Below are 27,911 nucleotides of genomic sequence, written 5' to 3'. Positions count from 1 at the left end.
ATGCCAACAAAAAGTGCAATACAATTTATATGCAAATAATGATAATCAACCAAGCACTTATAATCAATCAGTATCTATACAAAAATAAAAATTCCCTCCCCATCCATCATTACCATCAGGAATAATACCAAAACAAAAGATATACCTCCCTTCTGCTCCCTTCCCCCCCCCCCCGGCTGTTTAATGCTTATTGTTTGGCATTTTTAAGTAAAAATAGGATTTTTATGATGCCTTCAACATGAAGAATTTAGTTTACTTGTAAAAGGAAAAAAATTGTTTTCAGTCTGATCCAGCTGTTAATAGATCTATATTATGAGTAGTGCTCTAATATTTTGAATGTAAGTTTATTTTTTGAGGTTTGTGACTTACAATGCCCCTAAGAGTTTTTATGACTTATAATGCTGCTCCAATAAAGTCTATCATAATCTTCATTGCTGAATATGGAGGGGCTTTCAAAGGTTTTTTTTAACTGTGCTTGTTTACCATCAAGAAGCTTTTGGGGGGTAAATTCTGTAAAGTATGCCTAAGTCTCCTCTACATTTAGGCGGGACTTATGCATCTAAATAAAGTGGTTAACAAGCAATTTAGGGGTCTTAACGAGCGATAATTGGAACTTGAAAGTCCAAAGGATGTGGACCTCAGTTCTGATATGTGTCCACAATTTCACAGATGTCCTTTGGAAAAGCTGTGCCTAAGGAAATAGGCATGGACATTGTGTGGGCGTGGCATGGGAGAGGCTTCGATGTGGATGTCTGTTCAATGATTTACATACTGCTGAGCAGCCAAGTATTTCCACTTAATGCCTACTTTTGAGCGGGACTTGGGCGGCAGATAGATGTGAGTTAGGTTAACGGAACTTAGGCAAGCTGTGGACATCTCCAATGTATTTTGCTAAATAGTTTTTTGGTTTTTTATTCTTGCTTTATTAAGCTCAAAATACATTTAATAATGCACCACATAAACAGGACACATAAATACAAAGATATTGCATGCATAAGAACATAAGAACATAAGCAGTGCCTCTGCCGGTCAGACCATAGGTCCATCCTGCCCAGCAGTCCGCTCCCGCGGCGGCCCAAACAGGTCACGACCTGTCTGAATCACTAGAAGGGGCTCCCTTGCCACCTTGGTATCTCGTTTAAGTCCTGCCTTCCTATCGAAGTCCTAGCCCTCCAGTCTTGCACATGCACGACCTGGTTGGTTTATACTCATTACCTGGTTAACATTCTATACTTGTGTTACATCCCAGCTCCTCCCTCAGTATCCCACGATCCCTTTATCCGTCAGGAATCTGTCCAATCCCTGTTTGAATCCTTGGACCGTGGACATCCCAGCTCCTCCCTCAGTATCCCACGATCCCTTTATCCGTCAGGAATCTGTCCAATCCCTGTTTGAATCCTTGGACCGTACTCTGCTTGATCACTTCCTCCGGTAGTGCATTCCAAGTGTCCACGACCCTCTGGGTGAAAAAAAACTTCCTTGCATTTGTTTTGAACCTATCTCCCTTCAGTTTCTCAGAATGCCCCCTTGTATTTGCTGTCCCCTTTAGTCTGAAGAATCTGTCCCTATCCACCCTCTCTATGCCCCTCATGATCTTGAAGGTCTCTATCATATCTCCCCTGAGCCTCCTTTTCTCCAGAGAGAAGAGCCCCAGCCTTTCCAGCCTCTCGGCGTATGAGCAGTGTTCCAGCCCTCTTACCATTTTCATTGCTCTCCTTTGGACTCTCTCAAGTACCGCCATGTCCTTCTTGAGGTGTGGCGACCAATACTGAACGCAGTATTCCAGATGCGGACGCACCATCGCTCGATACAATGGCATGATGACTTCCCGTGTTCTGGTTGTTATGCCCTTCTTTATGATGCCCAGCATCCTGTTGGCTTTTTTCGAGGCTGCTGCGCACTGTGCAGATGGCTTCAGTGATGCATCCACCAACACACCCAAGTCTCTCTCGAGTCTGCTGTCTCCCAACAATACCCCCCCCCAATTTGTAGCTGAACAACTGGTTCTTTTTCCCTATATGCATGACCTTGCATTTGTCCACGTTGAAGCGCATTTGCCATTTGTTTGCCCAGTCTTCCAGCTTGTCCAGGTCCCTTTGTAGGTCCTCACACTCCTCCCTGGTCCTAACTCTGCCGCACAGTTTGGTATCGTCTGCGAATTTTATAACCTCACACTTTGCCTCCTTTTCCAGGTCATTTATGAATATGTTAAAAAGCAACGGCCCCAGCACCGATCCCTGTGGCACACCGCTCGTGACTCCCCGCCAGTCAGAAAATTGACCCTTTACTCCAACCCTCTGCAGTCTACCCGACAACCAGTGCTTGATCCATCTGTGCACATCCCCTCCCACCCCGTGGTTCCACAGCTTCTTAAGTAGCCTTTCATGTGGCACCTTGTCGAAAGCCTTCTGAAAATCGAGGTAAATGATGTCTATGGGCTCCCCATTGTCCACCCGACTGCTTATTCCCTCAAAGAAGTACAGAAGGTTCATTAGGCACGACCTTCCCTTGCAGAATCCATGCTGGCTTGTTCTCAGTAGGCCATTCCTCTCGATGTGCTCGCAAATGGCGTCCTTGATCATAGCTTCCACCATCTTCCCTATGCAAAACCTTCTATTTTTGTGGGAAAACAGCAATGTTATTTGCTAATTATAGGAAAAGATCCATTAACTGAAGCAGAGCACATTAAAAATATAGCTTTATATTTCTTGCTAAAAAGTTACCCATTTTTCTGAGTAAAGAGTGCTGCAATGAGGTGATTCTTGAAAGACCTGCATTAAGCAAGCAAGGCTCATGAAAAGAAAATATATTGAATAGATAACTTAATTTCCAAAAGGTTAGAAACAGAAAAAGAGATACTGACCTCAGCATGGCTTGTAGTTCATTGCAAATGGAGGTCTCCAGCACAATGGTGATCTAATTGTGAGATCATCAAGGTGTACCTGGAAGGTAGAATGCCTCAATTAAAATAGGGATATTTGCTGGGGGAGCTGACCATACTTGGGATTTGAACCCATGACTGCTAGGAGATGATAATAGGGATTTTACTCATTGAGCTACAGCAGCTTCCATTTAGGTGGCTCTTCCTGCCCTGTGATATGATACTTTAAGGATCTCCTAAGATATGATCTCCTCAGGTATCATATCACAGTCACCTAAAAGAAAGCAGCTCTACCTCAGTTGTTTAAAGCACTACTTCCATTGCCTAAAGGTCATGTGTTGAAATCCCAAGTATAGTCAGCTCCCCCTGCGCATATCCCTATTTTAATTGTAGCATTCTACCTTCCAAGTGCACCTTGATGATCTCACAATGAGGTCACCATTGTGCAACTGGAGACCTCCATTTGCAATGAACTACAAGTCATACTGAGGTCTGCACCTTGTTTTTCTGTTTTATGTGACCTAAAGTGCCTATGCAGGTATGATTCACACAAAGATAGATGCTGGAAATGTAGGCCTGGAAAACCCTGTCCTATATTTCTGGTGTCTATCTTTCTCGAAGGCATGATTTTGAAACCAGTGCCGATGTGTGATTGACACACAATCGATGGCCACTTTTAAGGCGACTACTGATATCGGTGCCAGTTACAGAATCCAACGCTTTGAGCCTTATCCTTTTTGCTGCTCCCTTTTTCTTTTGCATTTGATCTGCATTTTTTGCTTCTGCTACTTTTAAACTGTACCCTTTTAAGGCTCCTTTTATAAAGCCATGGTAAGCACTAGTGAGTGCTTACTGCAGCTTAAAAGAGCTTACAATGCAATGTGGTACAAGTGGTTAATGTAGCATGTTATAAAAAAGGTTTAGACAAGTTCCTGGAGGAAAAGTCCATAGTCTGCTATTGAGACAGAGATGGGGGAAGCCACTGCTTGCCCTGGATCGGTGGCATGGAATGCTGCTACTATTTGGTATTTTGTCAGGTACTTGTGACTTGGATTGGCCTCCGTGAAGACGAGATACTGGGCTAGATGGACAATTGGTCTGACCCAGTAAAGCTATTCTTATGTTCTTATATTCTAATGTGATGAGACATCCTATGATAATTTTACTATGTGCACTTACAAACATGCACTAAAAAAAAATAATTTTTATCTTTCAGTAGAGGGGGGCTTGTCTGGGGGCACAGAGAGTGGTCATTTCTGCACTAACCAGCACAGCTACATCACCGTGTACTAATTGGTTTACTCAGGACTAGCTTCTGAGCCCTTAGGCCCTGATTCCATAAAGTCCTCCTAAAGTTAGTCACCAATATCAGCACCAATTCTATGAAACTTAGAAGCCCACTATAGAATCATGTGTAGCATCCTAACATTTAGGCGTGCTCAATTTATGCCAGGGTTTTCCATGCCAATATCAGATTCACAAAGAGGCGCCTAACTCGATAACATGCCCATATTCTGCCCCTAATCACACCAATATTTAGTGTAGGCGCTTTCAGAAGGGTGCCTACTGTATTGCAAAAGGCAAGAAGCCATTTTTGTGTGGTCTAGAGTTTTGAAAACAAAAGTTTTGTGCTCACATACGTTATTAATACAGTTTTTAATCTTGTTAGCTAAATGGACAATTTAGCTCAATTAGAGGGGTCATAAAAAAGCAGTAAGATCCTGTTTGGTGATATTGAACTGCACAGTTAAATAACAATAATAGGAAATACAATTACAGTTAGTCAGGTAGACAGTAACAGTTTCTGTTTTGGTGATTAAAAGTATTGATTATAAGTTCAGAGCTTGATTACCTCATATATAAGCTATTCTGAAAAGCAAAGTTATAAGTATAATTGAAAACACACATACAATATTTATTCCATGTGTGCAATTAACTTATGTAATTACTTGATGCATAAGGGCCTGAGGACAGGAATGACATTGCCTTTGGTTCACTCTGAAATCTGACTAGTTCCTGAGTGTCCAAACACAGTGGATACTATGTCCGTAAAATGCCAGCCTTATTAATTATGAGTTAATTATCCAGCTTGAATAATCTGCAAAAGGTGGGAGCAGGAGGCATTCAAACTCAGAGATCCAGATATCTTTTCTGTGGATGTCCGTAGGTATTTGCCCGCTGAAGGTCTCTGTGCTTGACTGCAACCGGGATCTCTCCAGTCACTGGCATAGATGAAGTACACAGCTCCAGTGTAGCCAGTGTTTCATAAATACTGTCACCTATTCATACATCCTACATAGAATAACAGTATCACAAGATATTATAATAGCATTGTGCAAAGTCTTCAGAAGTGCCAGTTGTTAGCCAATGTTTTCAATGGCTAAACATATATATTTTTATAGTTTTACTTAGTGTTCCATGCTCATTAAATATTTGTTTATAACTTAAAACATATTTTTATTTTACTGTGTTGCATCTATATTGGGAAGGGACCTATCAATTCGATATGTTTTGCTGAAAGCTATTATCCCAAAAGGTGTAAAACTTTATACCTTGTAAAATAAGGCTAAAATTAGCCTTATTTTACAAGATAAAGAGTTTTACACCTTTTGGGATAAGACTATAAGGAATATATTTATCTGCTTTATGTTGCAAGGGACTTCTCTTGAAACAGCCTTTCGGTGAAACATGTCGAATTGACAGGTCCCTTCCTGATATTGGAGCAACACAGTAAAATAAAGATATGTTTTAAGTTATAAACAAATATTTAATGAGCTCAAAGTTTGGGGACCATTGGTGGTCTGGTCAAAGGTAAACAATTGAGTATGAGTGTGTGTGTGTGTAGGGTCTGGCCAAGGAGGAGACCATCAGGAGGGAATACAACTTTAAGAAGTTGGCTTGGAGTATCAGGATACAGCTCTGTGACTTAATGCTCCCAGGTTAGAAAAAAATAGAATAACATTTTAGAATCATCAATTCCTATAACGTATGAGGCAGTCATTTGTGGTACAATATTACATGTTAAGCCCCTTATAGATCAATATAAAGGTCATCTTTTCCTTATAATGACGGGGATAGCCATCCAGATGATCACTCGAAATTAGAAAACCTGTGATCGTTTAAATTTTTCGTGCTAGTTGGCAAGTCTTTGCTCTAGTTATAGACTTGAAAGAATACATGCTGAGAGTTTGGGGCATGGTAATATATTAAAATTGATATGGGGCTCATTGGCATCGTATGTTACCTCATTATAATTGATTGTTGAATGTGAGTCAGTGTTGGTTTATTTTGGTACATATCCGGGGAAGGGAGGGAGGGAGTGGGGGTTATTTATGTCATAAATTGATTTTTGAATATTCATACTTGGGTGGGAAGATATCATTACTTAAAATAGGGTAAGGTATTTATGGTAATATATGTTTTTGTGTTTTATTGAATGATTATTGGGTGGGTGGGGGAAAATGGTTGATTATGAACACATGAAAGTTAAATGTGCTTTTATTGTATCATTATACGTTGAATTTGTTGTATTGCACTGTTGAAGCTTTAAAAATCAATAAATAATTATAAAAAAGAAAAAATACCACAGGTTGGCGCTGGCTAGTCTGTGATTTAAAATTGCTATTGTCTTGTCTATCTCTATGATTAATGTTATCATAGAAAATTATGGCAGATAAAGACCATATGGTCTAACCAATCTGCCCATACATTTATTTATTTAATTCAATTTCTATCCCATTCTCCCGGGGACACAGAGCGAGTTACAATTGACATTCACAAAAAAAGTTACAGGACAAAGGCATTCCTAGAAGAGACAGGTGAAGGAGAAAAGGAGAGAGAAGAGGGGAGGGGGAGCACAGGAAGGCGAGTCGTCGAGGGAGGTGGGTATGGAGCAGGAGGAGGAAGCAGAGAGGGAGGTAAGGAGGAGAGCAAGGAGGAAGTTGTTCATTGGCACTGTTCAGTTGAAGAGATAGGTCCCTTCCATTCCCCCCCCCCATAGGAGATTCCATATGCCTCTCCCATGCTTTCTTGAATTCAAACACAGTCCTCATCTCCACTACTTCCACCGGGAGTTCATTCTATGCAGCTACCACCCTTTCTCTACACATGATGTTTTGGTTTTTGCTTTGTTCTACAGTAAAACCTTGGATTGCAAGTAATTTGGTTTGCAAGTGTTTTGCAAAACAAGCAAAACATTTGATTCAATTTTAACTTGATATACAAGCAACGTCTTGCAATACAAGTACATACAGTATATACACATCACAACTGAGCCGATGATTCTTCTCTCTCTGATGCTGCAGGAGTGTAGTGACTGTTCTAAATGAGCGAGGTCTTACAATACAAGTACGTATAGTATTTTGTATTAAAGTTTGGGGATGTGGGACAAATCGTCTGAGTTTCCATTATTTCCTATGGGGAAATTCGCTTTGATATATGAGTGCTTTGGATTACAAGAATTCTTCTGGAACGAATTATGCTCGTAAACCAAGGTTTTACTGCATTTTGTGAAATACAGGAATCTCCAGCTCAACGTAAAACACACATTAATTCTAAATAGTTAAAAAAGCTTTTCAAAATATTATCTTACAGAGTAGAAATAAACTGTTCTACTAATAAATACTTTTTACAAATTATTACAAAAACCTATAGAGATTTTTTATTTTTTTTTTGCTATATTTGGTTTTATTAATCAACAATTGCACTTGTACAACACTGTAACATTGCTGTTAGTATTAATGAAATTAAATACAGATAAAACCATTTGAACACCTTTGTTCTTCTCAAACTACTATATAATATAAAAGTCTAATCTGTATTAAGTGGGCTAGGGCACATTCTTTCATAAAGAGGTGATGGAACAAATAATTGAACAATTGACTTGGCAGATGACTTTATCTAGCACGGAAATACCTTCTCCATAGGGCATATGTGCCAGACTGATGAGTTGAATTAGATCTTTAATTTTTAAGGATTAACTTTCATGCTAAGTCAAAACTGCTCAGTCAGACTTCAAGGACCTAGAGCAGGGGTAGGCAATTCCGGTCCTCGAGAGCCGGAGCCCGGTCAGGTTTTCAGGATCTCCAACATGAATATGTATGAGATGGATTTGCATGAGATGCAAATCTATCTCATGCATATTTATTGCGGATATCCTGAAAACCTGACCTGGCTCCGGCTCTCGAGGACCAGAATTGCCTACTCCTGACCTAGAGCATAATGCACTGAGACATGACTTTTCATATTTTACCCTGCATTCCTTCCTGTATTTCTCAATTGAATACTGTGCAATTACAATCCTTCCTATCTTAGGCATGATGGTTTTTGTAGAATTGTCAATACCTGCTGTCTGCTAGTCTTTGTTAATCACTGGCTATTCTAAACTGCTCTTATATGAACTTGAGCAGTGATATACCAGATTCTCAAAACAAATAAATAAATATTTAAACTACTTCAAATATGTACATTGCTATTCATATACAACAGGTCAGGAGTGAGTCGTTTTACTCCTCCTCCATTAAAGACGTGGAATGTAGTGTGCAGGCCAGTGGGAGGTGGCTAGGTAGGAGAAATGGGAAGAGAGGGGCTACATTTTTGGATAACTGAATGAAAGACTGGGTTTGGGGATGGGGTCAGGGGTACCAAGAGAGGCTGGGGGAGAGGGAGGGGAATTGTGATGGGTGTAGGCAGGAGCGGGGAGGTATTGCAACTTTGCTAAAGGGATCAAAGAGGCATAGTTACTCTGTTGCTATTTGAAGGCCAGGAGTGGCTAGGAACACATAAATGTTATTTGGCCACTAGTAGTTTTGGTATCCAAACTGCAGTATCCACTAAACCAGTGGTTCCCAACCATATCCTGAAGGACCACCAGGCCAATCGGGTTTTCAGGCTAGCCCTAATGAATATGCATGAAAGAGATTTGCATATAATTGAAGTGATAGGCATGCAAATCTGCTAAATGCATATTCATTATGGCTAGCCTGAAAACCCGATTGGCCAGGTGGTCCTCCAGGACAGGGTTGGGAACCACTGTACTAAACTATGATATTTATTAATTTAGCCCCTCTTTTACCAAGCTGCGATAGAGGTTTCTACCATGGTCCAGAGCGCTAAACACTCCAATGCTCATAGGGATTCTATGAGTATCAGAGCAGCGTTGGAGCAGTTAACACTCCGGGTTTCTACCACGGCCTAATAAAATGGGGGGAGTTGGTGAATACTGCAGTAGCTAAAGTCTATTAAAATCACACATCAAAGTGTATTTTAACACATTTTTTTTGTAAATTGATCCTTAAACTTACAGCTTTATTAGAGGGTTACCTAAATTCAATAATTTTTATCTTTATGAATGTCAAAGTTCTGTGGGGGGGGGGGGTTTATTAACACATTTATCTTTTTGTTAGCCTGTTTTCTGAAGTTAAAGAAAAGATCTAAGAAGATTTCTATGTGTATGTGTGCATGTCTTTTTATGTACAAGTATTTATGTAAGTAGGTATACGTATGTATCAACCGCTGTGAAAATAAATCAAATCTTGGAAATTCATTTTTAATAATAATTATTATAAGAATGCCGCGGTTCTAACATAAATGAGCAAATGACTCTTAGAACCTTCCAGAAGAAGGACATATGGGAAAGTGGCATGCTGGAAAGAGGCACACAGAAAGAATAGGCACTTGAAGGGCAGAGGTGCAGGATGAAGAAGGTTCCATTAAGATGAGGCACAGGGAAACATAGAAACATAGAATATGATGGCAGAAAAGGGCTGGAGGCTCAATAAGTCTGCCCACTCAAGAACCCTCCCTCCCTTGAGAAACCATCTTTTAAGCATAACTCTGTAGCAACCTCACCTGCCTGTCCCATCGACTCTTGAAGTCGAGCAGACTACTGGCCTCGACCACCTATCGTGGAAGACCATTCCATCGATCAATCACCCTTTTGGTGAAGAAGTATTTCCTGGTGTCACTATGAAATCTTCCCCCATTTAAGTTTTAACGGATGCCCTCTTGTCGCCATGGGACCCTTAAGAAAAAAGATTTATTCCTCCACTTCAATGCGTCCCGTGATGTATTTGAATGTTTCTATCATGTCTCCCCTTTCTCTGCGCTCTTTGAGAGAATATAAGCGCAATCTGTTCAGATGTTCTTCATATGGGATATCTTTAAGTCCTGAGACCATTCTAGTGGCCATTCTCTGGCTCGACTCCAATCTCTTCACATCCTTTTGATAGTGTGGCCTCCAAAACTGGAGGACTAGGGAGGCTTAGAAAGACTAGGGAGGCTTAAAAGGGAAGGAAACATTAATCCTCCTTTCATCAAGCTGAGCTGCCGAGCAGTGCAAGCTAAATGCTGAGTCGCCCATAGGAATATAATAGGCGACTTGGCATTTAAGGAGGACTTTTACTAAGGCGCGCTAGCTGATTTAGCACATGCTAAATGCTAATGCGCACATTATATTCTATGGCCGCATTAGCATTTAACACGCACTAAATCGGCTAGTGCACTTAGTAAAAGACCCTTGTGCTGCTTGGCAGCACAGCTCGATAAAATGGTGGGGGGTTAAGAGCACCAGAAAACAGATACATGACGGCTAATTACATAGGAATAAGAGCACATATGCCGAACGGTTGGACAGGCTGGAGCTCTTTACCCTGGAGAAGCGGAGACTGAGAGGGGACATGATAGAAACTTATAAAATCATGAAAGGCATAGAGAAGGTGGAGAGGGACAGATTCTTTAGACTAGCAGGGGCAACTAAAACAAGAGGTCATTCAGAAAAACTGAGAGGAGACAGATTCATAACGAATGCAAGGAGGTTCTTCTTCACTCAGAGGGTGGTGGACACCTGGAACGCGCTTCCCGGAGAGGTGATAAGACAGAGTACAATTCTGGGGTTCAAAAAGGGACTGGATGACTTCCTGGAAGCGAAGGGGATTACAGGGTACAGATAGAGTTACCTTACAGGACATTGAGCGAATGGGGTATGGATATTTTAGGTTAGGTAAGGAACACTTCCAGGTCATGGACCTGGGGGGCCGCCGCGGGAGCGGACTGCCGGGCACGATGGACCCCTGGTCTGACCCAGCAGAGGCAATGCTTATGTTCTTATGTTCTTAAGAGACCCAAAGGCCAAAATGTTCTGTGTCCTGTCATTTCCTGGGTCATTTTTGGGAATGCTTGTTTTGTTTTGTTTTTCATTTTGTCATCACGGGAGCAGTGTCTTCCAAAGAACGTTCTCTCTTCCAAAAGAGTTCACACTGTTCACGAAGATGGTTCAAGCGTATGTGCACTATAGAAAAGATTGCACACACTGAGTATAGATGCACGCTCTCAAAAGAGTGGGGACTCTTTCAGAAGACTGATTGCTATTGACAGCACCTCCATAAAAAAATTACAAATGTCTGAAGTCTATTAGCAGTATATCAAGTGCAATGATTAAAATAATAACAGAATATTTTGTGGATTTCCTGCTCGTTTTTGGTTTGCCAATGATGTGAAATAACACGGGAAATGCCGATGATGTTTCCTGTGTCAGTTCTAACAAACGCACATCCCTTGTAATCAGATGGGATAGTGGGAGAGGCATAGGGGACTAGGAAAGGAGGAAGTGGAGGTGGCAATACATGAAAATCAGAGGTACACATAAGAAGATACCGAGTCAAAGGAAGGGAAAGTGCAACACGCAAATCGGTTAGAGAAAAACAGATTAGCATCAAGGCACAAGAGGATCTAGTCTCTGACAGATTTTAAAAGGAAAATGTTTCTAATTTTCTATATACAACATACGTGCAAAATCCTTTGAGATGTCAATGCAACATGATGCTGAGCTATTGTCATCGGAATGATTATAACTCCCTATTGTGTGATATTTCCAAAATGGATGCATATTTTTAGTTTTGGACTAGTCTTGCTCTCTTGGCATAAATTGCATTTGTTAATGTTGACTTATTTATTTTGAAATGCAACTTTGCTCTGCTTTTGACGGCAGTGATGTCGGTAAGAGTTTCACAGATCTGCTCACATTTATATCTTCTGAATGATTTCTATTGACACACAAAGACCATCACACAACTCTTATTCCGTGTCAGGGCATTCGTGTCACTCTTCTAAACTGGGCAGGTTTCCAGGGAGAATGAGTAGTTGCAATTGCGCAGTTAAAAAGCATTTCAAAAATGAAAGCATGAAGACATCTAGCATGTTTAGGAATGTTCATTGAGTGTGTGTCTGCAACGCTGCGCCATATGCAGAAAGTACAGGGTACCCAAAAAAAACACTCCTTGATTTTAAATGGTTACAAAATCAAAACATACCGGAATATGTTTATAAATAAGATGACAGCAAATACAAGGCCCAAAAAGCACGGTTAGCAAGATCTTACACAATCGCTTGCACTTTCACCCTTATAAGCCTCAATTGGTGCAGAAGTTACAACCTTCAGACAATGCAATGCGACAAAATGACCAGGTATTCCTCAAGTGGCTCCCGAGATCACCGGACATTACTATTTGTGACGTTTTCCTTTGGGGGTACGTGAAAGACAGACTGTACGTACCTCCACTACCCACAGCTATGGATGATCTACAGGAACGCATCACTGAAGTTATAAACACAATCACACTGGATATGCTTCGGAGAGTCTGGTCCTAGCTCAATTATCAGATCGAGCTTTGCCGAGTAACAGGTGGGGCGCACATCGAGTGTATGTAATCAGCACATACCATATGAAACTTTATGAGTTGATGAAATTGTAGCCTCAAAGGTGAAAGAATATTCCAACAAATTTTGGTTTTGTAACCATTTAAAATCAAGGAGTGTTTTTGTGGGCACCCTGTATATTTACCCTTTTATGGAACAAATTGGAATGTCATAGTTTTGTTTGCCACCGTTTTTGAACACTGACGCAAAAACTTGTGCTAAGAGCATATGACCAGTGTGTTCCTGCTTGGACACCGTGGTATTGTGGTACTGTTGCATTACTCTTCTCAAAATTTGATTTTACAAAGTTCTAGGAAGGTAAATAGGCAAAGATATATTAATGTGGTTATTTCAGAAACCCTATTCAAGGGTTATGCACGTCGGTATTTACACAAGTAAAGTTTTGATATGTGAAGAGGGGCAAGGAGACAAGGTTTGATTAGGGCCTAGGTAGGACCGACATCTACACTGTATTCTTCCTTTCAGAAAGGGAATGTATGTGTCCATTTTAATTTATCATCAAGATCTACAGCTGCTTCAGGCAACCTATAGTTTTCTAAAAGTGCTTCTCTTGGTCAACCTTGTAATATGGTTAAGAGATCTCCTCCTTAATCCCCTACTGTTTCCCCCCTCTAAACTGAAAGTGCAGAAATATTGTAGGTTATGTACTTTATTAGGAATATTTTTACACATACAGCTTTCTAAAATGGCCGATGTACACATAAACTGCTGAGTTCCTTCTCTTGATGCTTTCATATTTACAATTATAAATTGAATGCACCCGCTGCAAGTAGCCACAGCTTAATATGCATTCCTGCATGCATTTTAGAAAATACTCTAATTCATCAGCTCCTTTTTAAAAAAAAAAAAACTGCTGGAATTGTACATGTCCTGACCTGGATGGAACGAATGAAGGGCTCATTTCAAAAACCCTCTAAGTCAGGGGTGTCAAAGTCCCTCCTTGAGGGCCGCAATCCAGTCAGGTTTTCAGGATTTCCTTAATGAATATGCATGAGAGCTATTTGCATGCACTGCTTTCATTGTATGCTAATAGATCTCATGCATATTCATTGTGGAAATCCTGAAAACCCGACTGGATTATGGCCCTCGAGGAGGGACTTTGACACCCCTGCTCTAAGTTCAATGCAATTAGTATGGACTTAGCAGGTTTTGCAAATAAGCCCTTCATGTCCATTCCTGGTTTTGTTTTTTTTCAATTATTTTCATTTTGGACGAAGCATGAAAGTTTATTAATAGTATTTTGATAGCTGGCACAGCTGTACAGCCTCTCTTTATAGTGTCTGGTTAACTCTTTCCTTCGCTTGTGGTGAGTTTGTCTAAGTCACAGTGAACCACGGTCTCCTTCAGCTTGCTAAGTGATGGAAGGAAGAGTGTCTGGTGCAGACAGTTTTTCAGCAAATGCATTTTTACATGAATGAGGAAATAAATGATAATAGCTACTGAAATAACTGCTTCTGAGGCAACAAAGCAGACAGTGAATTCAGAAGCAAGAATCACCGTAGAAAAGCTCACAGTGCAGATGTTAGCTTGTCTTTTTAACAAAACCTTTGTTTTCTTTTGGGTTTGTTTTGCTCAGATGCTTCATGAAAAACTGAAATCACAAGGTGCCTGTCGTGAGCATTATCTTTTCCTGTTATTCTAGTATCAGATTTTTGTTGACGTACAAAAACTTAACATCCTTTTTTATTCAGTAAAGAAGCCCTAGTCTAGGGAGATAAAATAAATAATGACAAAACTATTGATATTACATACAAAATAGTTAATAAAACAGTAATTACATTAGATAGGAAATATGTTTTCATAAATGTGAGCTATATATTTTTATAATGTACTTCATTATTGATTCTTAAATTCATTGTATATTTACATTTACATATAGATTATAGCAAAAAAAATCCTTAATAAATATTTGTATCTTCATTCTATCAGCAAGATTTGCTTTCTTTGATTCACACCAGCTTAGAAACATACCAGTATTTATTCTCTAGCTTAGCTTTGTCAGAGCTATCGCCCTATTCATATAATTAGACAGTTGCGTCTACCTGTGTAACTGAAACTTTACAACCGCGCAGCTTGATCCTCATTTAAAAGTCTCTCATATGGCGGTATCCCAGAAAACAGTTTGTTTCTTGGAGCAAGGGGTAGGGCTGTGTTTCTTGGAGCCTGTACTCTTGTTCCAGCTTGGCAAGATAGGCATGCTCTCCTGCTTGCAAAGTCCTTTTTCCGTTTTTTGACGAGCCTTGATTTCTATGCACAAACTACGCTTTTTCTCAATTGTTTCCATCATGGTGTGGTCCCCATACAGCCACTGCATAGCTGTCACCTGGCAAAGGAAAATGCAAGGGATACTTTAGCAGAGACTTGTCTTCTTTGGGGGGTGTATTAAGAAATGCACGGGGGTCAATATTCAAAAGCAGGTTCCCGGGTAACGGCACCTCTCATCTGGATGAATGCAATTGATTGGATATTCAGCAGCACTAACACCCTGATTCTGTAAAGTCCGCCTAATGTTAGGCACTGATTCGCGCCCATTATAGAATAACACTTAGGCAGCGCTCAGCTTCCTAACGTATAGGCAACTCCAATTTATGCCAAGGCTTCCTATGCCTATAATTAGGTGCTAATATCAGAGCCTAACGGCACCTGATCACAAAGAGGCACCTAACTCAAAAACACACCCATTATCTACCCCTAACTACATCCACTTTTTGGATTAAGTGCCTACTTTTTATAGAATTGAGGTTGTTTTTTAATGGTAGAGCCTAATTTTCAATTAAGTCCAATTAAAGCTGATTGCGAGGTCCTGAGTGGCAACAGACGGCACCGATTAAGCCTATTGCTCAATTGAGGGGTCCTTTTACTAAGGCGCGCGGGCCGTTTGAGCGCGCTAAATGCTAACGCATCCATTAGATTTTATGGACGCGTTAGCGTTTAGCGTGCACTAAAACGACTAGCGTGCCTTAGTAAAAGGACCCCTACATTAGGCAGACTTTATATAATCAGGGCCTATCTGAATAATGTCTCTGAATATCCTTACAGACCACCTCTGCACTGTGCTGATAGAACTGGGGTAGAATGTGGGAGGAGCCAGAGTGGTTCTGGAAACGTATCTGCCAATTTGAAATATTCAATCTGCTATCCAGACTTATTCTGATACCAGACGGAATATTGCACCTACTCAGATAAGTTCCGACACAGACCATTTTAAGAAGATATTCAACTCTGGACACTACCGGACAGTGGTGCTGAATATGAAAATATATTTTGACCACTATAGTTGTTGATTAAAAAAAAAAAAAAGTGCTGATAACAGTGGTTGAACATTGACCCAATATTTTTTAAAAGCAGTATCCACATTAAAACAAAGACCTGGCATCTTGCATTGCACCATGAGATAACAATCTTTTTTTGTGTGACATATTCAATTTTAGTGTTTTTCCAAAACAAGGGTTTCAAATAATGACTGCATTTACATTGCCTTCTATCTCACTAAGATTTCTATGTGTGATGTCTAAACCTTTACTGAACAGTTTTTCAGCTTCACTGAACGGTCTTTACCATAGATCTCAGATTTTGTACTGAAATACAGGACTCCTCTGAATGGCCAAACACTATTGAACTCACTCTGAGTTATATCAGCAATTGTATGAGGCTCTTTTTCAGTTTACCCTTACTTCTGTAATCTTAGTGTTATCAGCCAGACTCTGTAGTTCTTGAACAACTTTTTTTAATAACATGAAGCAAAGAATAAACACTTACAATTGATGACTTCAAGGCAGTTCAACTTTCACAGAATCTTCTCACTCTACCAGCCCATCCTATTCAAAGGGAATCTAGGAGTGTGTCCACATACCTTGTGGAAAAAATACTGTTCTCCAGACTCAGATATAGAACCTAAGCTGTGTTAGATTGTTAGAAATAAAGGCAAAAACCTGGTGGGAGAACAATGCTAAACTCAGGTTCTCATACAGCCATGCGGGCTACAAAAATTGCAAGTTTTCTCTCAGACTGAAGAAGGGTGAGCTTAAGCTCTGTGGTTGCAGCCTAGCACTCTGGGAGCAGCAAAGCTTTCTGGGGATTTAAGTCCACAGAGCACACTTTACTTATACTCATACAAGGAACTGAGTAAATGCCCACATAAATTTGGGCAGAACATTAGATACTATTGCTTTTCCTTTTTTTTTCTGGTTTAGTCTGTACACAATGACTAGAAATAGAAAGAGAGAGAGAGAGAGCTGCAGAGAGTAATGCAAGGAATCATCGATGTATTCAAACACAGAGAAGCAGGTTGCAGCAAAGAAAAGGTTTGATTCTCAGGTAGAGATGGTCCTTAGGGTACACACACTAGTCAGGTTTTCAGGATATTCACAGCAATTATGGAGGAAACAGACTTGCAGACACTGTCTCCATTGTATGCAAATCTATCTCCTGCATATTCATTGTGGATATCCTGAAAACCTGACTGGATAGTTGTGTCACAAGGAATGGATTGAGAACTGCTGATGTAGGAAAAAATAGTTTTTGTGGATGGAGAGAAACAGACTATAGATGACACAGAGTGCACAGTGTTTGTTTATCTAATACTCCTTTTGCCTTCTTATTTTATCAAGGTCTTCCATGTAATGGTTTTATTGGAGCTTGGAAGTTATTTTGAACAATGCTATTATTCAACACCAGACAAACAAATTATAAAAAAAGAATATTGTTTACAGCAGTGGCATATTAAAGAGGGGGGCTGGGGGTCGGTCTACCCCAGGCGCCGTCTTGGTGAGGGCACAGGTACCCATCCTCCTCTCTGCTCTCATCCCCACTTCTTCCCCGTCCCCCTCACTGCCACATGTGCTTGACACTTCCCTTTTCCTGTACCTCTGTAAATTCCTTGCATGAGCAGCAACCTCCAAGCTCGTCCTCTGTTGTCACTTCCTGGACCTACGCCTAGGAAGTGACTTCAGAGGAAGAGCCGACGCTCGTGCGATAGCAGCTTGTGGGTTGCTGCTCACGCCAGGAATGTTACAGAAAAGAACCAACAAAGTATGTGAAAATCAAGTTCAAATTTCAAATTTAATAGAATTTGATTTTTACGCAATGTCATATATTTCAATGCGTATAACATGTTTCCGTTACATAAAAAGAAAGCAGGGTGGACAAAATAAGATAAAATAAGACATTACATACAGATCATTTTTGTTCTATTACAAACTGATACAAACTGGTACAAATGGATAATGGGAGGGACTACAATTTACAAAAAAAAAAAGGAACATTTAAGGTAAGAACACAAAGAATGGGATCGCTTAAGGAAAGGTGTAAAATGAATAGAATGAAGAAACTTTAATAACTTGTATAGTAAATTCAATTAGGATCTGAGGATATTGATTTAGATTAATTGAACAGTCTATATGTTAATAGCCTCTTTATAATAAAAGGTTTTAAGGAGCGCTTAAATTTTCTAATTTGATGACCTATTCGTTTAATTCATTAGGGTCAAGATATTGTATTTAATTGATTACTCTATCTATATGTTGAATGCATCTTTATAAAGAAAGCTTTTTAAGGCGCGCTTGAATTTGTCTAAGGATGGTGCGCCATGTAAATAAATTGGCAAATTATTCCACTGCTGGGGAACTAATACTGAAAAGATGGTTTCTCTTCTGGTCCCAATTATTTTCAAAGAAGGAATAGTTAGTAGGTTTTGTTGTGTTGATCTGAGTGTCCTAAATGGAGAGTAAGGTATTAGATCAGGAAAAATGCCCCCAAATTACCCCAAAACAAACTAGAAATGTTTCCATGCAAATCCCTACTAAACATTAGCACCCGAGAAAAAAATTGGTCAACTGAACAAGATATGGAGTCTTTCCCTTTCTCATTAGAAAAAGCAAGATGGTGCTCGAGCAAGACATGAGTTGAGAGCTCCCTTCATGTTAGGGATTTTGTTCTTAAATTAAACTTTTGAATTACCTGTTGCTATGTCCAAAAGACGGGGAAGGCCAAGGGGCAATCCTCCAGCTGCTCCGGAAACCTCAACACCGCGACAGACTGTGAAAACAGCTTTCACAGTCCATCAAACTTCGGCGGGCATTTCTGCTGCTATGCCAGGGGAAGTGCATAGCTTGGACGGCGAGCTATCATTGAGCCCTACGAGGACCACACACTCTCCCAATGCCTGGAGATGCTACAACGGGACAGACGAGCTTGGAGGACTCAGAGTCGATCTGGAGAGCAGCGTCCTGAACGTCTAGCTAACCCAGATGTCAGCACGTTGCTACCGACTCACGTCCTGGAGCCGGTGCATGTAGGGAGTTCCTTCCTGGTGGGACCGAGCGGTAGTGAGAGTGAGGGAGCCCGGGGACAGAGTCCTATGGAAGGAGCCATATTTCAACCAGCTGATTTTTTCCCCCTCAAGTGAGACCGCAAGCGGTGACTCTGGAATCAATTTGGACTGTGATAGAAAACCTTCACACAGTATATACAAACTTTGTTACAAATACTTTAAAATCATCTGCTAAGATAGCCCATCTGAAGACATCTTTTCAATTTCAAAAGGAAGAGCTGACTAAATTGGAGAAAACAATGAACAAAACGAAGAGTTTACTTGTTAAACAATCTACTGACAAAATATTTTTAATGAGGAAAATAGAAAATTTGGAGAACCAACAAAGAAGTTTAAATTCGAGACTTTTAAACTTTCCAGTTGCTAAATTCATGTCTCCTTTAGAACTCTTTAAGAACTTTCTGGTAACGGTGTTGAAAGTTCCAGACTCTAACTTACCCCCTATACAAAAAACTTATTATTTAAAAAAGATTTTGGATGATATTCAAGGGGAGAAGACTGAGTTAGATATATCCGCACTTTTGGAATCTTCTGAGATAGAGGTGTTAGGCCGTGCTACATTGTTAGTTTCGCTGGTGTTTTTACAAGATAAAGAAATGTTACTGAAATTATACTTTAAAATGAAACAGGTCTCCTATTTAGGCGAAAAGGTGAATATTTTTCCAGATGTTTCTAAATGGACCCAATCTCGCAGGAAAGAATTTCTTACATGCCTTACAAGAGTGATTTCTTGGGGGGCAGGTTTTCAATTAAGATTTCCTTATAAGTGTTTCGTTTCCTATCAAGGGACATAAGAACATAAAAAGTTGCCTCCACTGGGTCAGACCGTAGATCCATCTCGCCCAGCGGCCCACTCCCGCGGCGGCCCACCAGGTCCTTGACCTGTGAAGTGAATTTTTGACCTTTATAATCTACCTCTACTTCTATAACCTACCTCTGCTGCTATCTGTACCCCTCAATCCCTTTATCCTTTAGGTACCTATCCAAACCTTCCTTAAACCCCTTTACTGTGCTCTCGCCTACTACAACCTCCGGAAGAGCATTCCATGCCTCCACCACCCTCTGGGTAAAAAAGAACTTCCTAGCATTGGTTCTAAACCTGTCCCCTTTCAATTTCTTCGAGTGACCCCTGGTGCTCGTGGTCCCTCGCAGTTCGAAGAATCTGTCCTTATCCACTTATCCGCGGACTAAGTATATTTTCTTTGAACCAGCCCAAATGGGTTTCTTTTTGGAAGATAAAGGAGTTCCTACCGCGGTCCAGAGCAAAACAGTATAAATGTGGTCATAGAATGTAAGGAATGATGTATTGCTTTAGTATTTGTTTCCTCTTATTTGATATTTAGTTAGTAAACCTTGATTCCTATAGGTGGACTATGTTAAAGAATTTTCTTTATGTTTTGTATTCATTTAGGGCTCCTTTTGCTAAGCTGCGCTAACAGTTTTAGCGCGTGCTTAGTGTGTGCTACATTGCTGTGTACGCTAGACGCTAATGCCACCATTGAGCTGGAGTTAGTTTTTACGTGTAGCACGGAGGGGCAGCGCGTGCTAAAAACGCTAGCGCACCTTTGTAAAAGAAGCCCTTAGGGCTCCTTTTATCAAGGCGCACTATGGGGGTTAGCGCGTCGGACATTTCATCACGCGCTAACCCCCGCAGCAAGCCTAAAAACTAACGCCTCGTCAATGGAGGCATTAGCGACTAGCGCGGCAGGCGGTTGAACGTGCGGTATTCCGCGCGTTAACTGCCTACCGCACCTTGATAAAAGGAGCCCTTAGTATCTGATGAATTGAAGAGATATTTCAGTATTTCCTGTACAGTTGTGTATAAATTAAAAAAAAAAAAAAAATCTTTCCCTTTCTTTTTGATCATCAGCAAGAAAAAATAACACCAGTGAATAGGAGGAAGCTAGAACATCTGTCAAACCTATTTTAACCTCTAGTCTTAAAACTTGACTACAGGTATTGTCTTATAGGCAGCTTCAGATATGCTACTTCTTTATCAAGGACTTAAGGAATGACTTCTTGGACCAAGTGAATGGTCCTGTGTTCAGGTTTTCAAGCTGTATCGATATTTCAGGCAATTGGCTCAATAAATAAAGAACTCCAGAGGTCTAAAATTTATGTTTGCCAGAAATTATCTTCTCTAATTAACAATGTTCCTAATGACAACTAAGGAATACTGATTGTTCTGTCAGTTTGTAAGTATCTGATATTTACCATCATTATATATATATATATATATATATATATTTTTTTATTTTTTTTTTTAAGCTGGTGCAATTTCTAGTTGAACAGATTTATCGAGGAATAAATGTTTGAGGACAAGAATCCAACTTTGGTCAGATGTATCTGATGAAATGTCCTCTGGTTCTCTGAAGCTTATGCCTCAATAAATCTGTTAGTCTATAAAGTGCAACTATCTTCAGTGTCATTTGTGTTACTACAGACTAACACTGCTGGCCCTCTGGAAGTTTCAGTATCACAAAAGAGTGAGGAAATGCCTTCAACAGCTTTAAAGTATCTGAGCATTAATAAACTTTGTTCTTCTCAAGCCTTTCGTGCTTGGAACCCATAACAATGTCCTGGAAGAAATAAGACCAGAGAAAAAAAAGGAGCATTCCTTTATTTTTCAGGGTAAGGTTGAGCATTACAAATATACAGTTTCTGATGCCCTCCTTTATCACATGTTTTGCTTGATGATATTAACATGGGATTAGTGTTATAGAGCAATTTTGTTACTTAAACTTTGAGATTTGTGGCTAACTGGTAGAACTGCTGCCTCTGTACAACCCTGTCTTCACTCAGAGGTTGTGAGATCAAATCCCAGTGCTGCTTCTTATGACCCTGGGCAAGTCACTTAATCCTCCAATACCTACACACTACCCCATTCCTAAGGGCCCTGCAGCCATGGTATATTTTGGAACCCCTCTATCCCGTACCTTAATGTCCATTCATGTTTCTACATAAAGAACAGTGTGCAGCCACAGTGATTTACATAGCCTGTTGATCAACAAGCTCGGAGCCTGATCTCTGCTGCATCCCACCCTTTTTGATGTCACTTCCTGCTTCTGCACAGGTGGGACGCAGCAGAGAGCAGACACCAAGCTTGATGGCCAACAGGCTATGCAAATATGTAGAAACGCAAATGCACATTAAGGTATAGGGTGTGTATGGGGGGGGTTGAGACAGGGGGACATGTTACAGGAGTCAAACCATGGGTCTGGGGGTAGGGGGTCCCATAGAAAGTGGGGTACCATAGAAAGCAGGGCTCCACAATTGTCAAGGCTGACCCTGAAAGGACATGTCAGTCATTATATTTGTCTGTAAACCTTCTCTGTGCAGGATATGTACTAGCAACAAGCAATTGAACTGAGCTGTGGAAAACTATGTCAGAGCTTATGAAAAACTGAAGACATTTGAAAACTCTTGGCCAAACAATGTTTTGTTCAGCAACTACATCCTGAAAGAGAATGATAGGCTGATTAATACTGTATTTATTCCCACAACAGAGCTGGGAAAGGCATGATTGTCAATAATGCAACGCATTAAGATGCTTTATCATTTCCAAAGAGGTTAATTTTAGCTCAGGGAAAAATTAGAACTTGAGGCTGCTTACAATTATTTTCCTTCATTTTTTTATTTTCATGGAAGCAGAGCCAATTTGGCAGTGGGAAATATTAAAACAATTTTTTTCTTAGAAATGTACATTTTTTTATGTTTCATTGATCCTGGTGTCATAAATGGAAGTCTATGAATTAAAAATGAAATATAACCTTTATGCTACAAAGACTAATGTATTTATAGAAACATGCTGCAATCATTTCTGCTTTGAGAATCACAACATTAATACATCAATATATAATTAGAAATATATACATGCTATATGTGTATTGTGAAATATTTCTGATCATTACCTAATAGCTAATGTATGCTAAAGAATCTGGGACAACCCCCTTTTCTACAAAGCCGTGCGGCAACAGCCCTGAAGCCCATAGAGATTTAAAGGGCTTCAGGGCTGTTGCCGCGTGGCAGCTGCTAGCATGGCTTTGTAGAAGAGGGGGAAAGTGTTCTTCTCAGACCACTAATATGTGCTGCCTAAACAAATATGTGCCAAAAAGGTCATTACGCTCTTTATAGAAACCAGCATGGGCGTCTTGCCTCTGAGGTTTTTTTAAAAAAACGTGTGTCTCAATTGACTGCTACCACTGTCTACAATCAGGATGCCCATTTATAGAATCGGCCCCTGAGCGCAAAGCACATAGTTAAAAGTGGGTGTGGTAAGGTGTGGATCATGGGTGTGTTTTTTAGTTAGGCCTCTGTTTTTGAGTTAGGAGCTGTTGGGCGCCTAACTTAGGCAAAGGCATTAGGCCAAGAAAACCATGCCTTAAATAGGGTGCACCTACATGTTAGAATGCTAAGTGCTTCCTAATCGGCACTAAGTGTGATTCTATAATGGGCATCTAACTTTTCTAAAATCGCACTTAACTCCGCACTAATCGACACCAATTTTTAGGTGACATATAGAATCAGGCCCTTAGGGGCAAATTCTATAAAAGGCATCCTAATTGTAGGCAGAGGTAGGTGTCCTACCACTGTCTATCCAGCCAATCGGGATGCATGTTTAAAAAAAACCCCAAAACCCCGAGGAGGGTGACTACATTGTAGGTGTTTTTGCAAGCTTAAGCGGCCCTAGGCGTCTCCCTAGGGCCATGATCGGCACCTGAAATGTAGGCCAGCAAAATGCTGGTCTACATTTCAGAGAGACGTGGCCGCTGATCTGATCACAGCAAGGGAATCTCCTGTGCCCTCCCTCCCCTGCAAAGACTACCAGCAGGAGGGATGCTCAGTCCCTCCTGCAAGAACCCCCAAAGCTGCTCCCCAAAAAGTCCATGGCAGAAGGAGTGCCCAATTCCTCCTGCTGCCACCACCCAAGACATCCCCAGAAGGAGGGATGCCCAGTCCTTCCTGCCAGAAAACCCCCACCCTCCCTGAGACAGGCTTTAATTTGTTCCTGATTTGGCTGCACATGATTCGATAATGATCCAAAAGGGAGCATGGCTAGAGGAGAAGCATGGATGGGTCAGAGGCATCCTGGAGATTGATGCACGGTGTTATAGAATCTGGGGGGCATGTGTGCCCAAGTTGCAGGACAGCATTTATACCAGATTTCAACTGGAATACACCAGAATATGCACTCCAGATTAATTCTATAAAGAGCTGTCAGCCCAGAGAACCCTTTATAGAATAGAGGTGAGCATGAATTTTACCCAGCACCTAACATTCATTTACTGCCTGGGGCATGACTTTCCTGTTTCCTTTTGGTACCTAACTTTCAGTGCCATTTATTGAATTCAGCCATAAGTGTTTAACCTCTTTTAGTAGAAACACCCTCTAATCATCTGTTGCCTAAAGTGCAACAAATTAACCCCCTATTTTACTAAGGTGCACTATACTTTATAGCACGCAATAAATATTAGTGCACACTAAATACTCCCTAAACGCTAGTACGTGCATGTTATCCTATGGACACGTTAGCGGTTGGAACACACCTTGATTTAGCGCACTGATAATGGAAAGTGATTACTCTTCCTGAATGTAACTCACCTTGAAATACCACTGGAAATATGTCGGCTAAATCCACAAATATAGCCTACAGAATCTCATATAAAACTTCATGCATCATATACCAAACAATTCACGGAAACTCAGCCGTTCCACTCATCCAGCTCTTCTCAAAGGCATGGTCTACCTCCCACAGAACCCTTAACAGGATACACTTTTCCCTCTGTATTTGCGGTTTCAGCATTCGTTGTTTCGATTATTCACGGTTTTTAGCTTGCTGGCTCCTCCCCCCTCAATTACATCAGCTTGCATAGAGAAATCGCCGATTCCAAACGTTTACAGAGAAAAATTGCTGATTTCCGTCACTTTCTTCACCGTGTTTTGCCTCTCCTTCAGGAACAGGCCAGGTCTCCCACCATATTATTCGCAGTTTCACCATATTCACGATGATTTTTAATAGAAAACAGTGAATAACATATGAAAAAGTTCACGGTTTTTCTGTGTTCACGGGTCTGTTAATCCCCTATCACAGCGAATACGGAGAGAGAAGTGTACTATTAATCCTTCCTTCAACAAAGAATCTCCAATACATGCAAATTTATCACTCCATTCTTACCTTCCTAGGGGTGAAAACCTGGAACGACCTCACTGAAACGACCAGATCGGAACCCAACTATACCACATTCTGGAAAAAAATGAAAACTTACCTCTTTGACACTTGGACATCTCAGATCTTCCCCTGCCCAAATGTTCCCCCCCCATGTCGCATCCCCTTCTCTCCTTAACTCTCTCCGCTTCCTCTCACTTCTCTTTGTAAGTCGCCTTGAACCTGCTTAGGTATGCGCGACGCAGAAATAGAAGATTAGATTAAATAGCTTTACTAACCTTTAAAATACTGACGGCCAAAGCTCCAACATTTCTAGAAAGACACCTTATCCTGTACATTCCAATAAGAAATCTAAGATCTGAAGACAAAAATCTGCTTATCCCATCCCTTAAGAATTATAAATTCACAACAAGATACGATTTTCTCAGTTACAGCATCACAAATATGGAATGTGTTACCAGTTCATATTAAGGATGAAAAAACACTTATTAGGTTCAAAGGAATGCTAAGATGTTGGTTATATAAGGATGTTTTTTAGACAAGACTTACATGAGGCTACCTTACTCTCTTTGAAATAAATAATGACATTTTTATCCCCCTTTTATGTTTTGACCTTCTTTGTCTTTCTTTTCTATATTTATTGTAGTTCCTCCCGCTCTTCTCTTGTGTAGGTTTGTTAATATCTTTGGCTTAAATGTATTTAAATATGATTGAATCCCCTTGTTTTAATTGTACATCCCTTTGAATTATGATATTGTGTTTGAATTAAAATTTTAATAAAATTTAGAGGGATGGTAGAGGTTATTGATAGGTTCAAACACATAGTTACATATAGATAAAGTGGGGGTTTATTGAAAGTGGAATTTGTCTTTTATTATGTATATTATATTATTATAGTTGATGCATTATTGATGTGCTTTAATGTATTTGATTACATTACATCACATTAGATTAGGGACTTCTATTCCGCCTATACCTTGCAGTTCAAGGCGGATTACAAAAGAGCTAACTGGACATTTTCAGTGAAGTTACAACAGTTTTGGGGTTTGTTTGTTTTTTTTGGTTACAAGGGAGGAGAGGTACCTGGATTAATTCCGGAAGAACTTGCAAATTGGATATTAAATTGACTGTACGTTACTGTGTGATATAACAAATAGATCACAGTTAGAGTACAAATAAGATTACGTTACATTTCAGGGATCTGAATACTTGGTTGGTGTTTTGAGGAGGAAGAGATTATTTAAGTGGAGGTTTTGGGGGAGAATTTATCTAGGAGGAGGGGGAAGGGTTGGGTTAAGATATCTGGATAAATTTTTTGAAAAGTAGGGTTTTGATTTCTTTTCGAAAAGTTTTGAAGTTGCCCGTTGCCGTCAACAGGTTGGAGATGGAGTGGTTAAGTTTTGCTGCTTGCGTCGCCAGAAGGTTATCAAACATCTTTTTGCGCTGAGTGCCCTTGAGTGGAGGGAAGGCAAAAGGGTTCGGAATTCTTCTTTGACTTGAGGTGAGGATCTGTTTAGGCGGTTGTTTAGTAGGGAGCGGAGCCCTTTAATGCTTTGAATAATAGACAGTAGAATTTGAATTGAATTCGTGCTTGCATAGGTAGCCAGTGAGAGTCTAGGAAGGCAGTTGTAATATGATCATATTTTCTCAGGGAGTAGATCAGTCTGAGTGCAGTGTTTTGTATAGTCTGAAGTTGTTTTATCATGTTGGCAGGACAAGGTAGATAGAGGGAATTGCAATAGTCCAGTAGACCTAAGACTAGGGATTGGACAATTAGCATGAATTGTGCTGGGTCGAAGAATTTTCTTATTTTACGTAGATTTCTCATAATTAAAAAAGCTTTTTTGGGATGTTTTATTGATTTGGGACTGCACTGATGATGTTTGCATCAATAAAAACTGAATCTAAAATTTTAATAAAACTTGAAACTTGGGGCTCCTTTTACTAAGCTGCAAAAGCGTTTTTAGCGCACGCAGGATTTTAGTGCACGCTAAACCCGCGCTACATGGCTAGAACTAATACCATTCTTCAAAATTAGAAAGTAGACAAAGACCAAATCAAAATAAACAATAACCAAAATCCAGTGAGATGGATTCTATTGACTGTGGGGTGTCAGATTGACCACATCAGCGGGTCTGTCAATTCCTCATTCATCCCCTACAGACAGTATTCTTTATAACTTTTTCATATGCTTTTTTTATATATATATATATTTTCTTTTTTATAAACTTTCATTTTTGACGTTGTTCATAATAAATTAAGTAATAAGTTAAATATTAAAGGTGACTTAGCTTCTTTCAGTAAGTTGTGTAAGTCATACTGTTTGAATATGCTTTCTCCAGTGTTATACATAGAACACTCCCCTCTGCCAACGCGTTTCGCCGGTCTTTATCAAGGCATGGGGTTCTGGGGAGAAATTACAAGACATATATTGAAAACCTATCATTCAACTGAAACATAACACTAAATTACAGAGTTAAAAAGAAAATTACGGCACATACCTGATGCATAAAATGTACCTAGTTTGCGTATCAACGGCATCCAAAAGATGGCCGCGGCATTATTTTCCCACTGACGTCAGGAATAACCTCTATTTCAGTGGGAAAATAATGCCGCGGCCATCTTTTGGATGCCGTTGATACGCAAACTAGGTACATTTTATGCATCAGGTATGTGCCGTAATTTTCTTGTTAACTCTGTAATTTAGTGTTATGTTTCAGTTGAATGATAGGTTTTCAATATATGTCTTGTAATTTCTCCCCAGAACCCCATGCCTTGATAAAGACCGGCGAAACGCGTTGGCAGAGGGGAGTGTTCTA

At 40.1% G+C, this 27,911-nt stretch overlaps 1 protein-coding gene across 1 annotated transcript in view; it reads right to left on the bottom strand.

Moving 5' to 3' along the window:
- Positions 1 to 14,250: 14,250 nt before the first annotated feature.
- NYAP2 (neuronal tyrosine-phosphorylated phosphoinositide-3-kinase adaptor 2) overlaps positions 14,251 to 27,911 on the bottom strand; it is a 282,824-nt gene continuing 269,163 nt past the window's right edge. Inside the window, exon 7 of the mRNA XM_033959657.1 lies at positions 14,251 to 14,918. Coding sequence (XP_033815548.1) covers positions 14,691 to 14,918 — 228 coding nt within the window. The 3' untranslated portion in view covers positions 14,251 to 14,690. The remainder of the gene's footprint in view (positions 14,919 to 27,911) is intronic.

Source organism: Geotrypetes seraphini, chromosome 9 (assembly GCF_902459505.1).
Source record: "Geotrypetes seraphini chromosome 9, aGeoSer1.1, whole genome shotgun sequence".
Taxonomy (NCBI): Eukaryota; Metazoa; Chordata; class Amphibia; order Gymnophiona; family Dermophiidae; genus Geotrypetes; species Geotrypetes seraphini.
Note: the sequence above shows the minus strand (reverse complement) of the source record. Positions and strands in the feature narration are given on the sequence as shown.